The sequence below is a fragment of the Monomorium pharaonis genome, chromosome 3, assembly GCF_013373865.1.
Source record: "Monomorium pharaonis isolate MP-MQ-018 chromosome 3, ASM1337386v2, whole genome shotgun sequence".
Classification (NCBI taxonomy): domain Eukaryota; kingdom Metazoa; phylum Arthropoda; class Insecta; order Hymenoptera; family Formicidae; genus Monomorium; species Monomorium pharaonis.
The window spans coordinates 29,209,436-29,226,705 of NC_050469.1; the positions used below are offsets into that span (position 1 = coordinate 29,209,436).

The window sequence follows — 17,270 nt, forward strand, 5'->3', positions numbered from 1 at the left end:
AAAATGTTTTAAAAAATTTCTTTTCTAAATTTTCTTAATTATTTTTAACACATAATATTACTGCGCTATTAATTTATAGATGACATAAACTTTTAATTTTGTCTTATTCTCGAAATTGTCGAAAAAATTGAATATATAATTTTTATATAAAATTTATGTTATATTTTAATTTATATATTCTATCCAAAATTTGATTGCTTCATAATATGAACATGAAAAATGTAATTTTAATCACTATATATAAATATTTGCTATTATATACATGTAAATTGCATTCTTATTATAATTGTAAATTGCTTGAAAATTATAAATGAACGGAAAACACTACTCAGAATATGACAACGAGAAAACGGTATTATGTTAATGTAATAATTTGGGTTTAACAATAATGAATGTTACGTGTTTATGATTATGCAAAACAAAGTGTGGAACCATGTTCAATTGTTGAGTACTGTCAAATAAATTGACTGCTATGTCATTTATTTGAGCAATAAATGCATTTGATGTGATTTTATTACAAAATTCTCATTTAAATCGGATTGACATTCACCAGTTTTAACTGGTTAAACATTTTACATTTAATAGAGGATCTGTCAGTGCGAATGAATCAATATTGATTTTTTCTTTAGTAAGAAAATTTTACTAATCAGTAAACTTGCCAACTTAAATATAAATAATTAACGTTAATAAGTATTGTAACAATAAATAAGCGACGCAATGAAAGAAAACAAAAGTTGATTTTTGATACGACTCACATTTGAAAGTAATACAATTAGTTCTGCAGCTTTGACATTTTTCTGTTAAGATACAAATAGAACTTGTTAGACTGTTATTTGAATCAAATATATTCGGCGATATATTCTTCGGTTTATGTTCTTGTACTATTTTGAGAGTCTTCGTCATAAGATTTTCTTAACCACATCGTAATCGTACGATGCTCCTCCACACAATACAGAAAAGAAGTTCTTAAACTTTATCCTTTACATTATAAAATAATGCACATATAAATGGTATATGCACATGATTTTATATTGTTTATTATATATTTTTTAAGAAAATTTTATATTTTAATAACAATTTGGAAATATTGCTCCAATAATTTGTTATTGCGGTCTATTTTAAACTCTTAACCATATATCGTTATACAGACGCGAAATTTTGCTAAATCGTAAATATATATAGCATTATTGTCAGTAAATGATCGAACGGTCATTATGGAAAATACGCATACTGAAAAGTTATTAATTTGATTAAATTTTTTAACTTAATTAAATTTCTTTCTAAAGTTTAAATATTTATGTCTTTTAGTTAAATATGTAAATTTTTTAATTAAAGTTTAAGTATTTTAAGTATTTAAATTAAATGCATGAGAATTTAAACTGCAGAAACTTAGTCAAGTTAAAAGATTTAATTAAAATAATGATTTTTTCTGAGTGTAGCACCGAATATTATCACCTTAAATAAATAATTTGCATTGTGTGTGAAGTACGTGAATAATCGCGATAAGACATGTAAATATTCACGGTATTATAAAGGCGTTTGACGATACGCTTTTCGGTGGTGTAATATAAGCAACTTCTCGTTTCACAAATTTCAAAGTCTGCTGATATAATTCTCGTCGTGAATGCAAGTGCTCCATGTTGGTGTCGATGGCACTTCACCGTGAGAACGTGCGAAATGTACCGCATCAGCAACGGTGGGGAACATGGCGAAAAAGTGGTTCTCGTTATACACAGTCAAATCGAACTTTCTCATCATTTCGTACACGGGACCTGCAATTGATATATCGATTTTTATTATTGAAGATTAATTAATTCATCCGTAATCTCTTTTACTAGTTATTAAAGTTGGCAAAATTTTGATAAATATACACTGATAGAAAAGGATATTAGATCCAAATAAATATAGTTATTTGAATAGTACCAAGAACAAATTTTATAAAAAATAAATAATATTTATTTTAAATAAGTAATATTTTCTATGATTTAGAAAATGTTAATTGTTTGAAATAAATATTATTTATTTTTTATCAAATTTCTCATTGGTACTATTCAAATAATTATTTATTTGAATCTAGCATCTTTTTCTATCAGTGGAAATTCTGATAAAAACAATTTCTTATTTATTCATAATAATAATAGTAAAAACGCGAAGATTCTTTACATTCGTTTTTATACATCTAGAATGTGTACGGAAAAATTGATCGGTGAAAAGAGAAGGTAGAAAACTTGCACAGAATAATTAATGTTGTTTAATACTTAATGTATCTTTGCTCCTATTTTCTAATTACATCCTGCATCGTAAGTTAAACTTACGTGTCGAAATCAATTAAGAAATTATGTAGATAAATTCTTATGTTGAAGATTAAATGTACTTACCGGAACAACCTGCTATGTAAATAGACACGTCTATGTTGCAATATTCATCAACAATGTTTCGTAACACATTTGCGCCTGCCAGATCGATATGTGACAATGCGGTGAAATCCAATATGAGAATACGTAGCTATAAAGATCGAAGAATGAAATATTTACAGACATAAATATGTAAAATAGTAAACAAATATGCAATAAAGGTAATAAATTACACTACTTTTACAAAAAAATATATTTTTTAATTTGTTTGAACCAGACAAGGTTTTTCTGATAGATTTTTAGATGTTAAAAATGATAAAGCTAAATTTCATCCATTTGTTAGGTTTCTGCAATAATTGAGATTTAGTGTGTAAAAATGGAATTTTTACGATATTTTTTTTAAGTTGATATTTTTTTGAAACTGTGATCATAAATCATCAATCGTTTATCCCTCTCTAAAAAGAAGATATTGTTATTGATATTGTCGCTTTTCCGAGATGCTAATTGGCTGTCTCGCCATCTCGACAAGTGCGTTGTAACTTGCTTCACTTTGTGTCATTTCCAACTGTCAAACTATAAATTTTGATAGTTACAATTATCGTTACAATTTATTTTTAAAAGGAAAAAACAAAAAGTCAAATAGCAAAGCGCGCATCTGTAATGTCTGTTTTTTTTATAAAATACATTTTTAAATTTTAATATTTTATTTTTTTAGCTATGTTATCAAAGATTTAAATACAAAGTTCCGTCAAAGAGATGAATAAAACATTTAAGATCTTTTTTTACAAAAAACTTTAAATAGAAGCTATTTTTTGCATATTAAATTTCAATTATTTCAGAAGCATGGTGTGTTTACAGCATTGTTTTTAATATAAAAAAATCTATGAGAAACGTTGTTTTTAAAATAATTAAATGGAATATTTTTCGTTATGAACGACTTAAAAAAACACAAGTTATACATATATGTATTTACCTTTTTAATTTGTTCCGCCGTTGAGCCGTTGCATGCGGCTTGTAAACGTTTTTGTAGCTCCTTTTGCGGTACTATCTCTGCAATATTATACACTTCCTCACGAAAATATTGCTTAGATGCAAAATTCAGGGTCCCGGAATAGTGGAAGATCTTGATGCCGGGAATTTCCACAGTCTGAGAATATTAAACATTATTTATTTATATTTTAATTAGAGTTCTTGTTATTAAGTTTTTGTTTTGAACTTGCCATTTAAATTACTTATTAAACTTATTAAAACGAAAAAATTCTATATAATTTACAAGAAATTACCATATTATTAAGAAAATGAATATTTATGATATACGCATCTTAATAATAGAAATATTATAGATTAATGTTGAAGGAAAGCAAGTTTTTTTTTTAATTACAAGTTCTTCGTACTCCTTTGTATCTTTTGAAATCCAAGTAGAGCTCAGTGCCTGGTACTTGCGCGAGCTTACACGTGTAAGGTCGCATCGCGAGGAGAAGTAACCTTCCGATGCATAGAAGCACGCCGACTAATAATCCGTACTCGACGTCAAAGAGCACTACGACAATAAAAGTGACAGCCCAAACTACGGCATCCGTCTTATCCAATCTCCAAAATTTCATGAACTCGGTGACCTTTATCAGCATCCCTTTTAACGCCACTACAATTATACTCGCTAGAACACACTGTACATCCCATATGCATTTCAATCATCATTTCATGCTTATACTACAAGATATAGATAAAAAAAAATAATTACTCGTGGCAAAGGTTGAAAGAATGGCCCGATCCATAGCAATACGCTCACCAGGATTCCACATGATATCAAACTCGCTAGCTGTGTGTGTCCACCTACAGTTACCTGAATCAATGATCTGGACAGCGAAGCCGTAATCGGCATGCAGGAGAAAAAAGAGCCTACAAGGTTTCCCATTCCCTGTAAATATTTCGTTTCGCTGTATAAAAATTGACGTACTGATACAGGTAGAGGTACATTAAGAACATGCAAAGCAGTATAAACGCATTTATTATATTTAAAGATATCATATTCTCTATAAATATCACGATGCATTTAGATTTACCTGAGCCATCAATTCTTGATTAGAATCGATTTCGTAACCCTCCTTCTGCGCGAAAATCAATGCCATAGACATTGATATTGTGTAAGCGACCATAGTAATCACGAAACTGTCTACTAAAATGTTGGGTATAAGAGACAACGGTGGTACAGACGGGACTGGCAATCTGAAAACCTTGATATTATAATTCGAAATTTATCGCAATATTTTGCTTCCACAGCTTGTGTCATAATTCCAGGAATATATGATTAATTAATTTCAATTTTACTTTTAATTTCAATCTTATAAAACGCTAATATTTTTATAATGAAGATTTTTTTTACTACAAGCTGTGTAAGTTAGTCGAATGCACACTTACCCTACTGGTATATTGCCAACCGTTATTACGTTATAAGTATCTGTAAGATTCATTTGCATCGATACAACGGTACCGATTACTACCACGAGCATTTCTATCGGAATAGGAAAGGGGCATAACTTTGCAACCCTTGGCTGAAATCCAGATTACTTTTTCTTAGAATGCAAATGTCATTAATTTTATAAAATGAATTCATATTTTTCTCTCTCTCTCTTATGCGAAATGCATAATATATGCAAAACTTAACTGTGTATATTACGAACCTTAAGAACTTCGTTGTTGAACATAATGGCTAAAATAGTAATGCAAGATAATATCACAGCTGTTGTATTGATGTTATTCATACTGTTGAAAACATCTACGTAAGTCTGGAAAAAAGCGAACCAAGAGCTAACGCAAATCAGAACGAAAGAAATATAAGAATATTTAACTACTCTATAAAAATTAGGTTTAAAACATTTCATAAAAAGTAATAATACATTTTTAGGAAGTAAATTCCATATTATTAAATTAATTTTTTAAATAAAGTGAAATTTTGCTCTGATCGAATTTCAACGTTAAAACAAAAGCCGTACAAGAAATTAAAATAGCGGCTCATAGAGTGACAAGACATATATGGATATTTGGAGTAAACGAATATATGGAAGCGTCGTTAAAATAACTTATATTTTACTTGTTTCGTGTTTTATACTAACTCACAAAAATATGCAACAGAAGTATGCAACAGGTACACGTAACAGAAAATCGTGCGTCAACCGTTACGTACAAAAACTTTTTCTACTTTGGTCGATGCGCGATTGACGATTGAAATTTTCCTTAAAAAATTAACAATGTGTAACATTGCTTTTGTCTTCATACCATTTCCGTTTTATTGTGCATTATGGCATTCTTCAACAATAACAATTAACGGCCGAGTGTATTAAAATTCGAAGGTGATGTAATTTGAGATTATCAAAATCTATATCTTCATTAATCCATCTTTGTATAAAACAGCAAGTTGTCATAGAGCACGATGCAAGTACTAACCCTGACCTTTTGCAGTATTACGTCATCTTCACATATACGTTACGTAACACCTTCTCGACGTTTAAATTACAGTTTGATTGCACGGGGTTATCTACAGGAAGCGTTTACCGCGATTACCTAAATGTTTGGCGTGTGCAAACGTTTTGCTTGATGACGAACGGGAGGAGAATGAAAAACAGGAGCGAGGAACATATCGGAAACAGAATTAAATCTCAGAAAGAGAAAATGATTCGAATAACGTTTGCAATGCCAAACAAAACTGAGTTGTTATTGTACTCACGAGAATAAGCTTGAATGCACCCCTGCGCCGTGGTAGGTCGCTCAATCCAAAGAGATCCCTTATTTGCGATGTAAATACATGCATCGCTGCTGCAGTTGTGAATCCACTTACGAGACTGTCCGCGAGGAGAGATGAGATTACACCCAAACGCAGCACGTACATTCCTAACTAGACGAGAGATTTTGAGTGATATCGCGAGTGGTCAAGAGAGCCAAATGTACTGCACGAAGTACGCGCCAAAAAGAGTTATGGGGATGATAATTAAAATGAACGCAAACCGACAGAAAATAATAAACACATGCACAGTTTCTTAAATTGAGCTTGTTTTAAAAGTGCAATACGGAAAAAAGAAGTTAAAAAGAGATAAAAAGTAAATTAATGTAAAACTGAAGCCTAGTGTACTCACGCAGGACAACTCTGATCAACTAAAATTAATTAATTTCGAAGGGCACAAACAAAAATATAATAACACGCAAAAATGCGTTTCTACGTCTACAAATAAATGCAATAAAATTGAAACTTTTTTACGTGCGTAAATCTTTTATGAATATTTTATTAAAAAAAAAAAATTACTCGAATCACAAATGAAGAAAGTCAATATGTTTTATAGATTAGATAAAGAATTGACAGAGTATTTTGTTACGTTATTAGGAGCAAGGTAAAATAAAAGAAGGCCTGGCAAATAAAAATTCGAACATGCAGGGGAAAAATGTGTCGAAAAGAATTATAACCCTGGAAGCATCAACTGCAGTAGTATACAATGTAATTACCTGTATAACGGCAACCGTGAATGTAACTACGGTTGCAACTTCCACTGGCGAATATTGATGGCTTACGTCGGAAATTAAGGTGCCGTTCTCGGCTGACGTGTTATTTGTCGAAACTGCAGTGCTACTGTATGTTGTAACGACTTTGCCAGTCATCATGCAGATGAGCGCAAACGTACCTTAATCAACAGAAAAGCGGCAATCCTACTTAATTACGAGACTTTCTGAATGAAGCGGTAGACAAATGTAATATCTGAATAAACGCTATTGTAGAATTATACGTTAATTTCGACAAATCGTTAGCTTCCTACGGATTATATCATCATAATGCACCGCATCTTCATTGCTCCTTCCATACTTTTCTTAAATCTATGTTTGACACACATACCCATAGAATTGTGTCTGGATGTGCCAAGAAAGAAATACACCAAAACCGGGAAGAAAGCCATGTATATACCGACAATTGGCGGAACGTTACCCAGTATTGCATACGCCATACCTATGAGAATATACAATATGGATTTAATATAGTAGACACTGAAATACATTAAATTCAGCAATTCAACAATTTATTCCAAGTCCCTTCTTTTCTCTCTTCTTCTCTCTTTTTTTTTATTATTATTTAATTTATCATATATTACTATATTTTAAGAATTCTATGCAACATACCTTGTGGAATATGCATCACAGCAACAGTAATTCCAGCAACAATATCTCCTAAGATATTATTTTTCCAATCGTACGAAGAAAGCCAGTCGGTCAAAGGTATCATTTTTTTTAAAAGTGCAACTGGCTTGATATTTTTGCATCGTCTTGACATCTCATTGCAAACTACAAAATCATAAATTTTATGTATTCAAGTTTGTGATGATGTACAAACACATATACATATACATATAAGGAATATTAAATAAAAATGTAATATTTAAAAATTATTTATCATTAACTTTTTATGCATACAACAATTGTCTAATCAATAAATTTTCAATACTTGAAAAATTAATTTTGTGAGAGATAAAAAAGATTTTCTGTGTTAACAATTATTTGTATTACTGTATTACTGATAATTTGCATTTTAGCATAAATCTATATAATTTAGTAATCTGTTTTACGCACAAATTGTTTTTTAATTTATTTTTTACACAAATTTATTACGGTAGATTATTTATCGGAAAATGAATATTTTATGATATATTTCGTGTAATATTTTATTTGGATTTATTCCAACATGTGTAAAATATGAAATCTCTTGTGTAAATTATTCATGTGGCATAACTTAGCTTTTCAAAGAAGGTGATGACCTTTTCGATGATCCTGAATATTTGTACATACAGAATAACGAGAATAATCGATTTATGCAAAATAAGGCACAAAATATTACTAACAATTACTTCTGTCTGATCAATCACGAATTGATTTTTCAACGTTAATATGTATCAGCTTCCAATATACACGTAGTTAGATGTTTTTTCCTTGAATCTATTAAGTATTGTCTATCATTTAAGTATTTAAAAAATACTTTTTTACATTATGTTTAAATAAATTAAGCAATAAAAAATAATCGGAATATTTGAATAACATATAAATTTTTGAATATCCGGTATGCTTGCCTATAAAAATTTTAACATTGTAAAAGGAAAAGTATCTTTTTTATTTAAAGGAAATTTTAAAAGAATATTATTTTGTTAAATTGTTTAAAACATATTTGAGTTTATTATTACAAAATATTACTAAAATTATATGGATTAATTCCGTAAGTTCAAACTTTCAATTTTTTCGAATAGCTGGCGTTTATTTTTTTGACAACGTTTTTTGAAGAGGGCAATGATCTTCAGATGGAAATTCTGTCGCGTTTTCTTCCAACCGATTTATTAACTTCAACCGATTTTAATATTGACATAAAATGTTGCGGTCAATGTTTCGAGCAGATTGTCGCGCGGGGGCAGCGATCTCCCGTAAAAACATGCGAGCTGACGTAAAAGGCAAGCGCGGTGAAAGGAAAATAAGCGACTTATTCGCGCGAGTACGTACTCGCGCGAATAGATCTTGACACTTACGGATTCTCTTAGGCTTTACATATTTGCACAAGTGATTAAGTTCATCCTGCTGGTAGACTGGTCGTCTGACCATCAATTCCGGGCCAGTCGTCGACATATCGTCGCTCAAGTAGTCTGCGAACGAGTAACAATTGGGTGAGATCACACTCCGCGTACGCGCACTCATGTGTACGGTATGTGCGTGCATTATCACGTATTTTCGTCGATGTTAATTAATAAATTATTGTGCTCGTCGTTTATCATCATCAGGCACTATCCCCAGTTTGAAGAAGCTTTGATTTAGCCCATTACTTGGAACGTAACTTTTTAATTAGACAACTTAGGGACGTGATGTATCTTTTCTAATACTGAATGTAAAACTACTAAAATGTAAAACTAGATGTTAAATTTAAAAAGGATATTAAATTTAATAATACTAAATTTTAATATTTTAATAGAGAAAATTGAAATAAAGAATTTGCTTACAAAACTGTTTTATATAAAATAGTGTAACATAAATAAAATTTCTGAATAACTAATAATAGAATTATGATATCAGAGAATAAAAGCTAGGTTATAAGTAAAAAGTAAATTAAGTAAAAAATTTCTATTATATTTACACACATATTTATACATATTGAGTCAGATATGCATATATTCTGCTTAATGATGTGCATTTCATCGAAGTGATTTAATCGCGGGATATAATTGTTGAAAATGTTCATGTAACCAGTGAGTGTAAATTATCAATCTTGCAAATTTTCTATCAAGTTAAAGTTGGTGTAAGCAAATTTCGTTTGCTCGATGTAAACCGAAACGAGTATTGTGAGGAGATTATGGTTTGCATGGCTGGCGTTGTCAGAAGAAATTGATCGAGTAAACGATAATGCAGTTGAGTGATATGACGGGAATGTTTGATTTGATCGCTCGATAAGTTATTTCGATAAATATTTGAGGTAACTATTTTTGGAAAAATTATATTGTTACGTACGGATTGCGTTAATTCAAATAATGCTTGCATAGAGAAAAATATAATGTTAGCTAAATGTTGAATATATTTTGTAAATGTTAACTATGAAAATTGATAAATATATATAAATACTTATATCATTATATAATTATAGAATTATATTACGTTAAAATAATTAGAAATAAATTTCTTCGTAGAATGAATAATTATCGATGAATAAAGTTTTGGATAAATTAAAAATTAAAAAAAAACATAATCTACCATTATTTTTATAAAAAATTAATTTAAATTATTTTTTAAAATCAAATATAATTGTAATGGTAACTTTTATCATTTAATTTTTATCCTAAATTGTGTACGCGTTCAAAGACAGACAAATTAAGATCCGAGTGTGCTTATTCACCGTTTAGCAAGGCAGTATTCACACAATCATAATCATTGCTGCGATTATCAGATGGCGAATTAGAATTAGAATTAGAATTAGAATTATTACTATTTCGTTCACGAACTACCTGTTGACATCGTGAAAGTGTCTCTCTCGCGGTATCTCGGAACTGTGCGATTATTCGCGGCTCTACTCGCGCCACGATAAGCGCGAGAACTTTCCCGGTCTAAGAAGATCTGATAACTAAGCGCATGCTTGCAATGATACTGGTAGATACTTATAATGATACATGGTAATTGGCCGATATCCTAATTCAATATTTTCAATGGAGATAATTTTTAATGGGGATAATCGCGTCTGTACCATCTGATACACTTTTAACACTTTACATTTCTTATTGGGACTTTGTCGAGCGTCGCTAATTGGTCTTTGAGAATAGATAAGCGAAGTGTGATTATGACGATTGATATTACATCAATAGAGAAATATGCCTCTCCAGAATCATTAAATGACGCTGTGCACAGTAGCGAGAGAGAAAACCTAATTAGAGAACGTCACATGACGTTGGATAAGACTCTTTAACGAGATACGAAATACGGTGTTATCTTTATTTCCTTATCATAATTAGTCACGCCATCAAATGGGTCGAGAAACTCCGATATGTAATATCAAGTTTTTGTTTAAGCAAAGTTGAATAGGTTTACGCAAGATGTTGAAGCTTAAAAGAATTTACATTATATGTACTTTTTTAAACTAAGTTCTTGCATCATGATGATCCTACTTTTTAAGATTAATTATCTCGATTTTATAATAATTTATTATTCCATAATTATTACATTAAAGAATAATGAATTTACAAACTTGTTAAAAAGAAAAAACTACTAAACTATTATCGCTATTATTTTAAAGAATAATAAAACAGACAAATTAAAAAAATATTATATGATTGAATAATTAACAAGTGTAAAATAATAAGTCTTTGCAAAATACAGCACGGTTAAGTTAGTTAAATATATCATTTTCAAAGTATGGGAGTCACAAATGCACATTTAAACGGTTCTTACACATTGTCATACACCGATTTGACGATTATTGATCGCAGCACACTTGCTATAACGTACGATAACTTTCACCATAATGATATATTAGATACAAGATGTACGAAACAGCGAGAACAAACGTGACGGTGGTCAAATTAGTAGTCCGACCAGTTGAATTCCGTCCGAATACTGCGCTAACCGCTGCCGCACGCGCCGGAGTCGATATTTATTTAAATGAATGTGTGCGCGGTTTCTCGAAACGTACGTGACAATAAACGAGCACATAATGCAATACACGCGGCATTTTCCCGCAACACACGTGCGGCAATCGCAATTTCCTTCACGCGGTACGCAACGAATTTAAAGATTCGCTCGCTGCGTGACGTGCCTGCCGTTCTCTCCGGATCCGCATGGCGTGATGCGCGTCATCATGTATCGCGAGAGGGCAAATCGCGCGGATAGACACATTGCCTGCCAGCCATTAACACTATCGCAATACGGTTACGTTGGTGCCAATGATAACGAGTTCAACATACACTTGTCGACACTAAATCTTTCTCTCTCTCTTTCTTTCTACGCTTTCTTACGGGCGTGTATATTCAGTAAAGTGGCAATTGATAATGATCAATTAAGATAACATCGCGACATTACACGTCATTGCCCTATTTGTTGTCTGTCCTTACTGTATTATCGTAACTCGCTTATCCGCGAATGATGAAAGGAGGGACTTTAAATGTAAATATTTTAGAATATTTAAAATTTAGATTTAAAAGAAAAAAATTTAAAAGAACATTAAAATTTTTAATGTTCGAATTAAAGAATTCATAAAAATATGTTTGCGATTTTAAAAATATGACTATTTATTAACTAACAGTGTCTCATTCACGTCAAAAATTGATTTAATTGACATTGAAAATTTTCCGTTGTGTCAAACGTTTGAATATGTGTATGTACGAAGGAATTTAAGTAATTTTTCTTCATACCTGAATTCTTACAATACTGCAATCTTTTTTCTTATTCGAACTCGATTAGAAGATATCCTGCGAATTGATATGCGACAGAACTGAAGAGAGGAGAAATGTGTAATGTGAGAACTATCGAGCACAATAATATTTATCGCTAGTCCAAAGATTCATTTCACTGATTCATGTCCGTTCAAACTCAACGACTGGATCTCCTCGCGCTTTCGTTCACATGAGATCAATCGATTATGCATTAACAGACAGGTCGACCTTAGGAGATAGGCACTAGTCTCGGAACACGTTACTCGTTGCCCTCAGAAATTCGACTCCTGTGATTGGCACCACAAAATTTTAAGAGAATTTCGTCGATCACGTCAGTGGTGGTTAACGCTTGATTCACTGTTCTAGTCAGTGACGGAGGCGTTCCCATTGCTCCTCTCGGAACAATGAATATCGGTCAGATTTCTCTTGATCTTGAGAGAGAGAGATCACGAGCAAACAACGATTGCGACAAGAGACTGCCGGGTGGAAGAGGAGGGGAGTCGACTTCGTTGAAATACGAAAAACATACTAGATAATATCATAAATGCCTTAAAAGCTTTGTGCGTTACGTTTACTAAAATATAGTTTTTAATATATTATTAAGTGTATGTATTTCTTTCTTTTTCATGTCTTTTTCTCCGTTTTTGCTCAATTTTATTTTATTCTAAAATGTTTTTTAAATTTTGCACTGCTTTTCTGACGAAACAACTATGATTATGTATTACAATGTATTCCATTTCAATTAGATTTTTGCATTTAAACCATAACTAGTATTCAGATATAACACGTTTAAAAAATATTCATTTATTGAATGATAAGCACCCCAAAAAATGTTTTGCTGATAGAGGCAGATTTCTTGATGCCACCAACCAAAATGTATCGCTGATTTTTGTATCTGAATTTTAGCTGTCACGTATAGAGTTTATAAATTCTGCTTCTGTCAGTTAGATTGATTAAGTGCAACACATGTACATATCACAGTATTTGCTAATCATTTATCTACCTCAGCTAATTTTTACACACACATAATTTTTGTTGAAGCTGCAAGATTATTTTTTTGAGTGAGTTATTTATGATATTCGAAGTAGAAAGGAGTTTTTCTTCTTTTTTTCTATTGCTTACGAAATATACTATAGCAATTAGTCAAAGTGCTAATTTTCTCAATATCTATGTCATGGCAAAGTATCAGGCGGAACGTACCTTCTCTGCTGTCGCATTTCAGCTGAAAGAAAAAGATTTTGATAATGAGAGACATTACTGATTGTGACACAAATACATACACGAGCGATTAATATCAATTTAATTTTTTTTTTAATGATTTTAATATATATACACACACATACATAAACGTTAATATTTTTTAAATATTTATTTTTAAATATTAATCTAAATAGAAGAGCAAATGTTAACAGATCTTATAAAATCCTTATAAATTGGAAGTAAAGATTACTCTTACACTTGTCGAGTTCTAATAAATTAAACTCGAAGTTTGCATGTACTTGAACTGATTTTCGTTCTGATAACGTGTTTTGAAGATGCAAACGATTAGTTTGATAATTATACTTAGATGTTGAAATAATGCAAAGTCTTTCTGCATGTTTGATCACTGTACATAGACGCGATTCAGATCTACATATGTACTTAGACTCGTATTCACATATGAAATTTAGGGTTGTATGTGACCGTGTAGTTCCCAGCTTATGATAATATTGAACGCACTCTTCGTAATAAGCAAATATTGCTTAGACTCAGAAGGCCACAGTTAAGTAGCCTATAGAAGAGAAAACATGAATATATGCCAATTTGTTTTCTGTTAAGGATTCGAACCGGAATGTAATTCATTTATTCTATTTATTCGGTTGTCTCGCATTCTGTTATAAATAATAAATTCGAGGATCGGAATATTATTATATAATTTCACAAAATAGAAAACATTAATTTTTATACACACACAGATAAAATGTAAATCTCACTTCGGAACAAAAAGCTGATAGAGAAATTCCGTTCTGGCGACTGCGTACGATAAACTACTAGATATTGACAACAGTCTGAACAATAACGACGCTATTATTACCGTTGTTGAAGATGTAAACGTTTCGATAATTAAACTCGCCGAGAACGAAGTATTTTTTTTCTTTAAAATTGTGAACTGAGATTTTGAAAATATATTCTTTCGAAGAGCAGCAAAATCGGAAGATATTTTGATTCTCCGTGGTTATCTGCATATGTGTAATTACGTCACTTGAAGAAATATAATATGGTTTCCGTGAATTTTCGGAGAGTTCTGAATTTTTTATGTCAAATTCTTTATTCTCGCCCGATTACGTACCAGATGTTCCTCACTGGGTGACTTGATCCTGGAAATTCCCATTGGACTGTTGTGTGTAGCTGCAAAGCGTATTATTTATGGCGACGATGACACTTTCTTAACGTTATCAAAAATCACTGTATCCCCTTAGGGCGTTGACGACGAAAATAACGTTCGAGGTAGTGCAGTTCGATCTCGACTTTTCGAGAATCAATATGATTTACACAATAATCGTTGGGTGGCACTGCCCTACTTGAACTTCTCGGCTGGTAAACATAAATTCTTCTCCTCAGTCTGTCCCTGTTCTCACGGACTACGATACAATAGGCGCGTCTTTTGACAAAGTCATTGGAAGAGATAATTTGAAGAAACGTAAATCATACGAGCGAGCACATGATTTATTCTCGGGCCTCTTACGTCTGAACGTTTTGCCCAAATCATTTGTTACTTTAATCATTTTTGAGGCACGCGTTTAATTGCGTGTATTATGATCTTAACGTTTTGCTACTGTCAGAGATACAAGAATAATGAAAGAAAAATCTGCAATTCAGATACGAGTTATACAAATGAATATATATATAACGATGCATAACTATGTGCATTACCAGAGTGTTAAAAAAGTATTTAAAATTTAATCTGATGTAAGTTTTTTGCCATTAAATTCTTAAACTCTTCTTTCATATTCTTGTACATTTGATATTCTACTTTATGCTAAATAAACGTATATCTAATGAAAAAACTTGTTGTCGCACACAAGTGGCGTGATATATTTTTATTTCTCTCTAATTAGCAACTGTTATCCGGTTTATTTGCAGCAAGGTGCCGCGCTATTCGGTAGTCTTTTATCGCGTTTACATGTAAGCACAGCGGCGCCGCCTCATTTCGCGTGCGATGCGATTTATTTGTGCCTACTTGTTTGCCGTTTTTATCAGCTGCGATAAATTCTACGGCGCCTCCGATGCGAGCGCATAGTTTGCCTTTCTAGTCCGTTGTCCGGGATCTACGAAAACCGTACGCGATAAGGTCAAGGGATGCCCTTCATCCCGTCATTCGAAATGCCACGTCGAGAACACTATATAATATTTTACCTTGGTGATACGCGCGCGGTGTTCATTATCTTTGAGACTTATAGAATGTAATATTTATGTGTGGTTATTCGTAACACGTATGAATAACCATGTATAAAACTTCGCGAACAATGGATCTCATAGAAACTCTTATTCAGAGGAAATGGGCTCCGCGTATCACTCATATCATATTCGCAGACAAGAAAAAGTCTGGGATAGTCTTGCAACATTCTGTACAAACAACGGATAAAAGCTTGCATCATAGCGCCGCAGATCGCGTGATGTTGCAATGAATGCGCGACATTGAGACCGCAACAGGGTAAAAGTTTTCATTCGTCGTCGCGTGCATTCATCGCGACGACAGGTTGTAATATGTAAATGAGCAAAATTTGTACCGGATCGAAAGAAATGACTAAGAGGAAGTTCAACACGTTCGCGTACTCATTCTCGTTGGCCACTACAGGAAAAGTATACAGTAGCTTCATAATGAGAGAGCCGATACGTGACCGGTTCTATAGATTTCGCGGTGCCTCTCGAGTTTGGGCCAATAATACGTGCCGGAATATCAGGTAATATGGTGCTTGAACATGAAGCCTATTGCTCCAGTTTCATTTCTCTACAGTTTCCCTTTAGCCTTCGCTCGAATGCTTTTCGCGAATTGAATCAGGCGTCACGTGAACTCTGACGTCAGTGCGGAGAGATGGTAAACATAATCTTCTTTTTCATATTCTTGCAACATATTTCATAGATGTCAAAATATTAAAGAAAATGCGATCTCTCTAAGTTTTTTTTAAGTCGGTGAATGATAAATGAGGACGTTAATAGTTTACAAATATAATTAATTATTTATTGACAAATGTTGTCTTTTGCAAAAAAATTCGTTTATTTTTTATGTTGCTCTATAAGCAATAAAGTTTAGTCTGCTTATTATAAAATGAAATATTTTCAGTATTTTACGTGACAAAAATTGGCGTAAACATTTTAAGAATTTATTTAAGAAAGTACGTGTATATTCTTTCGAACAAGTATATTTTCTTTTTAGATTTTTTAAAATACTGCCTGTTAAAACTAATCTAATTACATCTTTTTAAGATTATTTAGCTCATTAGTTGCGTTTAATTTGTTGAAAAATATTAAAATTCAGTTTATGATTTTCTACGTCCTAATTTTCTTGCTACAGTTGAAAATCTCAAACTTTTCGAAAAATGTTGTTTGGTTTCAAGCAAAGTTGAAAATACCACTTGTTTTCCTCCACGTTGGTATTATTATTAGTCTTTGCCGACTTATAGGAGCGTGTCCACAAAATCGATTGCAACCTTCTGGAATCGGCGCTTATCTGACCCACCTACGTCTCCCGTCACTTCTCATGATTGAGAGACCCTCTGCTTTCTGGTAGTTTGTATTTCGTATCAAATATAATATATATATATACACACATATATATGTATATACATGTATAAAAATTACATTAAAAAAATATATATCTTATTGCTCAATAAAACACATAAAAATTATTTTTAATAATTTAATAATTATTTTTATTATATAGAGATATAACTATACATTTTGGGATAGGGACAGTGGGGGTATCGAACCAGTGATAAAATGACACGAG

General features: G+C 31.9%; 1 protein-coding gene across 7 annotated transcripts; it reads right to left on the bottom strand.

Moving 5' to 3' along the window:
• Window positions 1-441: 441 nt before the first annotated feature.
• On the bottom strand, window positions 442-14,725 carry LOC114253710 (solute carrier family 26 member 10). 7 transcript variants are annotated; one of them, XM_036284193.1, is made up of 15 exons: window positions 14,610-14,725; window positions 13,481-13,502; window positions 8,903-9,016; window positions 7,515-7,676; window positions 7,234-7,344; window positions 6,849-7,024; window positions 6,079-6,246; window positions 5,036-5,140; window positions 4,773-4,906; window positions 4,418-4,580; window positions 4,096-4,272; window positions 3,749-4,021; window positions 3,328-3,501; window positions 2,379-2,505; window positions 442-1,772 (listed from the first exon to the last, which is right to left on the bottom strand). In XM_036284193.1, the coding sequence occupies exons 1-15, from the start codon at window positions 14,649-14,651 to the stop codon at window positions 1,594-1,596; spliced, it is 2,127 nt and encodes a 708-aa protein (XP_036140086.1). In that variant the 5' UTR covers window positions 14,652-14,725; the 3' UTR covers window positions 442-1,593. The 7 variants fall into 7 exon arrangements, 6 of the variants coding, with proteins under 6 accessions (XP_036140086.1, XP_036140089.1, XP_036140087.1 ...); XM_036284196.1 differs by having other exon boundaries at window positions 12,260-14,701; XM_036284194.1 differs by having other exon boundaries at window positions 11,301-14,701.
• Between the last annotated feature and the right edge of the window lie 2,545 nt (window positions 14,726-17,270).

Bases quoted from the DNA above. Each gene is read 5' to 3' on its own strand.
- LOC114253710 (XM_036284192.1), bottom strand. From the start codon at position 9,089: ATGCACGCACATACCGTACACATGAGTGCGCGTACGCGGAGTGTGATC. The intron at 7,345-7,514 runs GTATGTTGCATA...ATATTCTCATAG, and splicing joins TGTGATGCATATTCCACAAG to GTATGGCGTATGCAATACTG. The intron at 3,502-3,748 runs GTACGAAGAACT...TAATATTCTCAG, and splicing joins ATTTCAAAAGATACAAAGGA to ACTGTGGAAATTCCCGGCAT.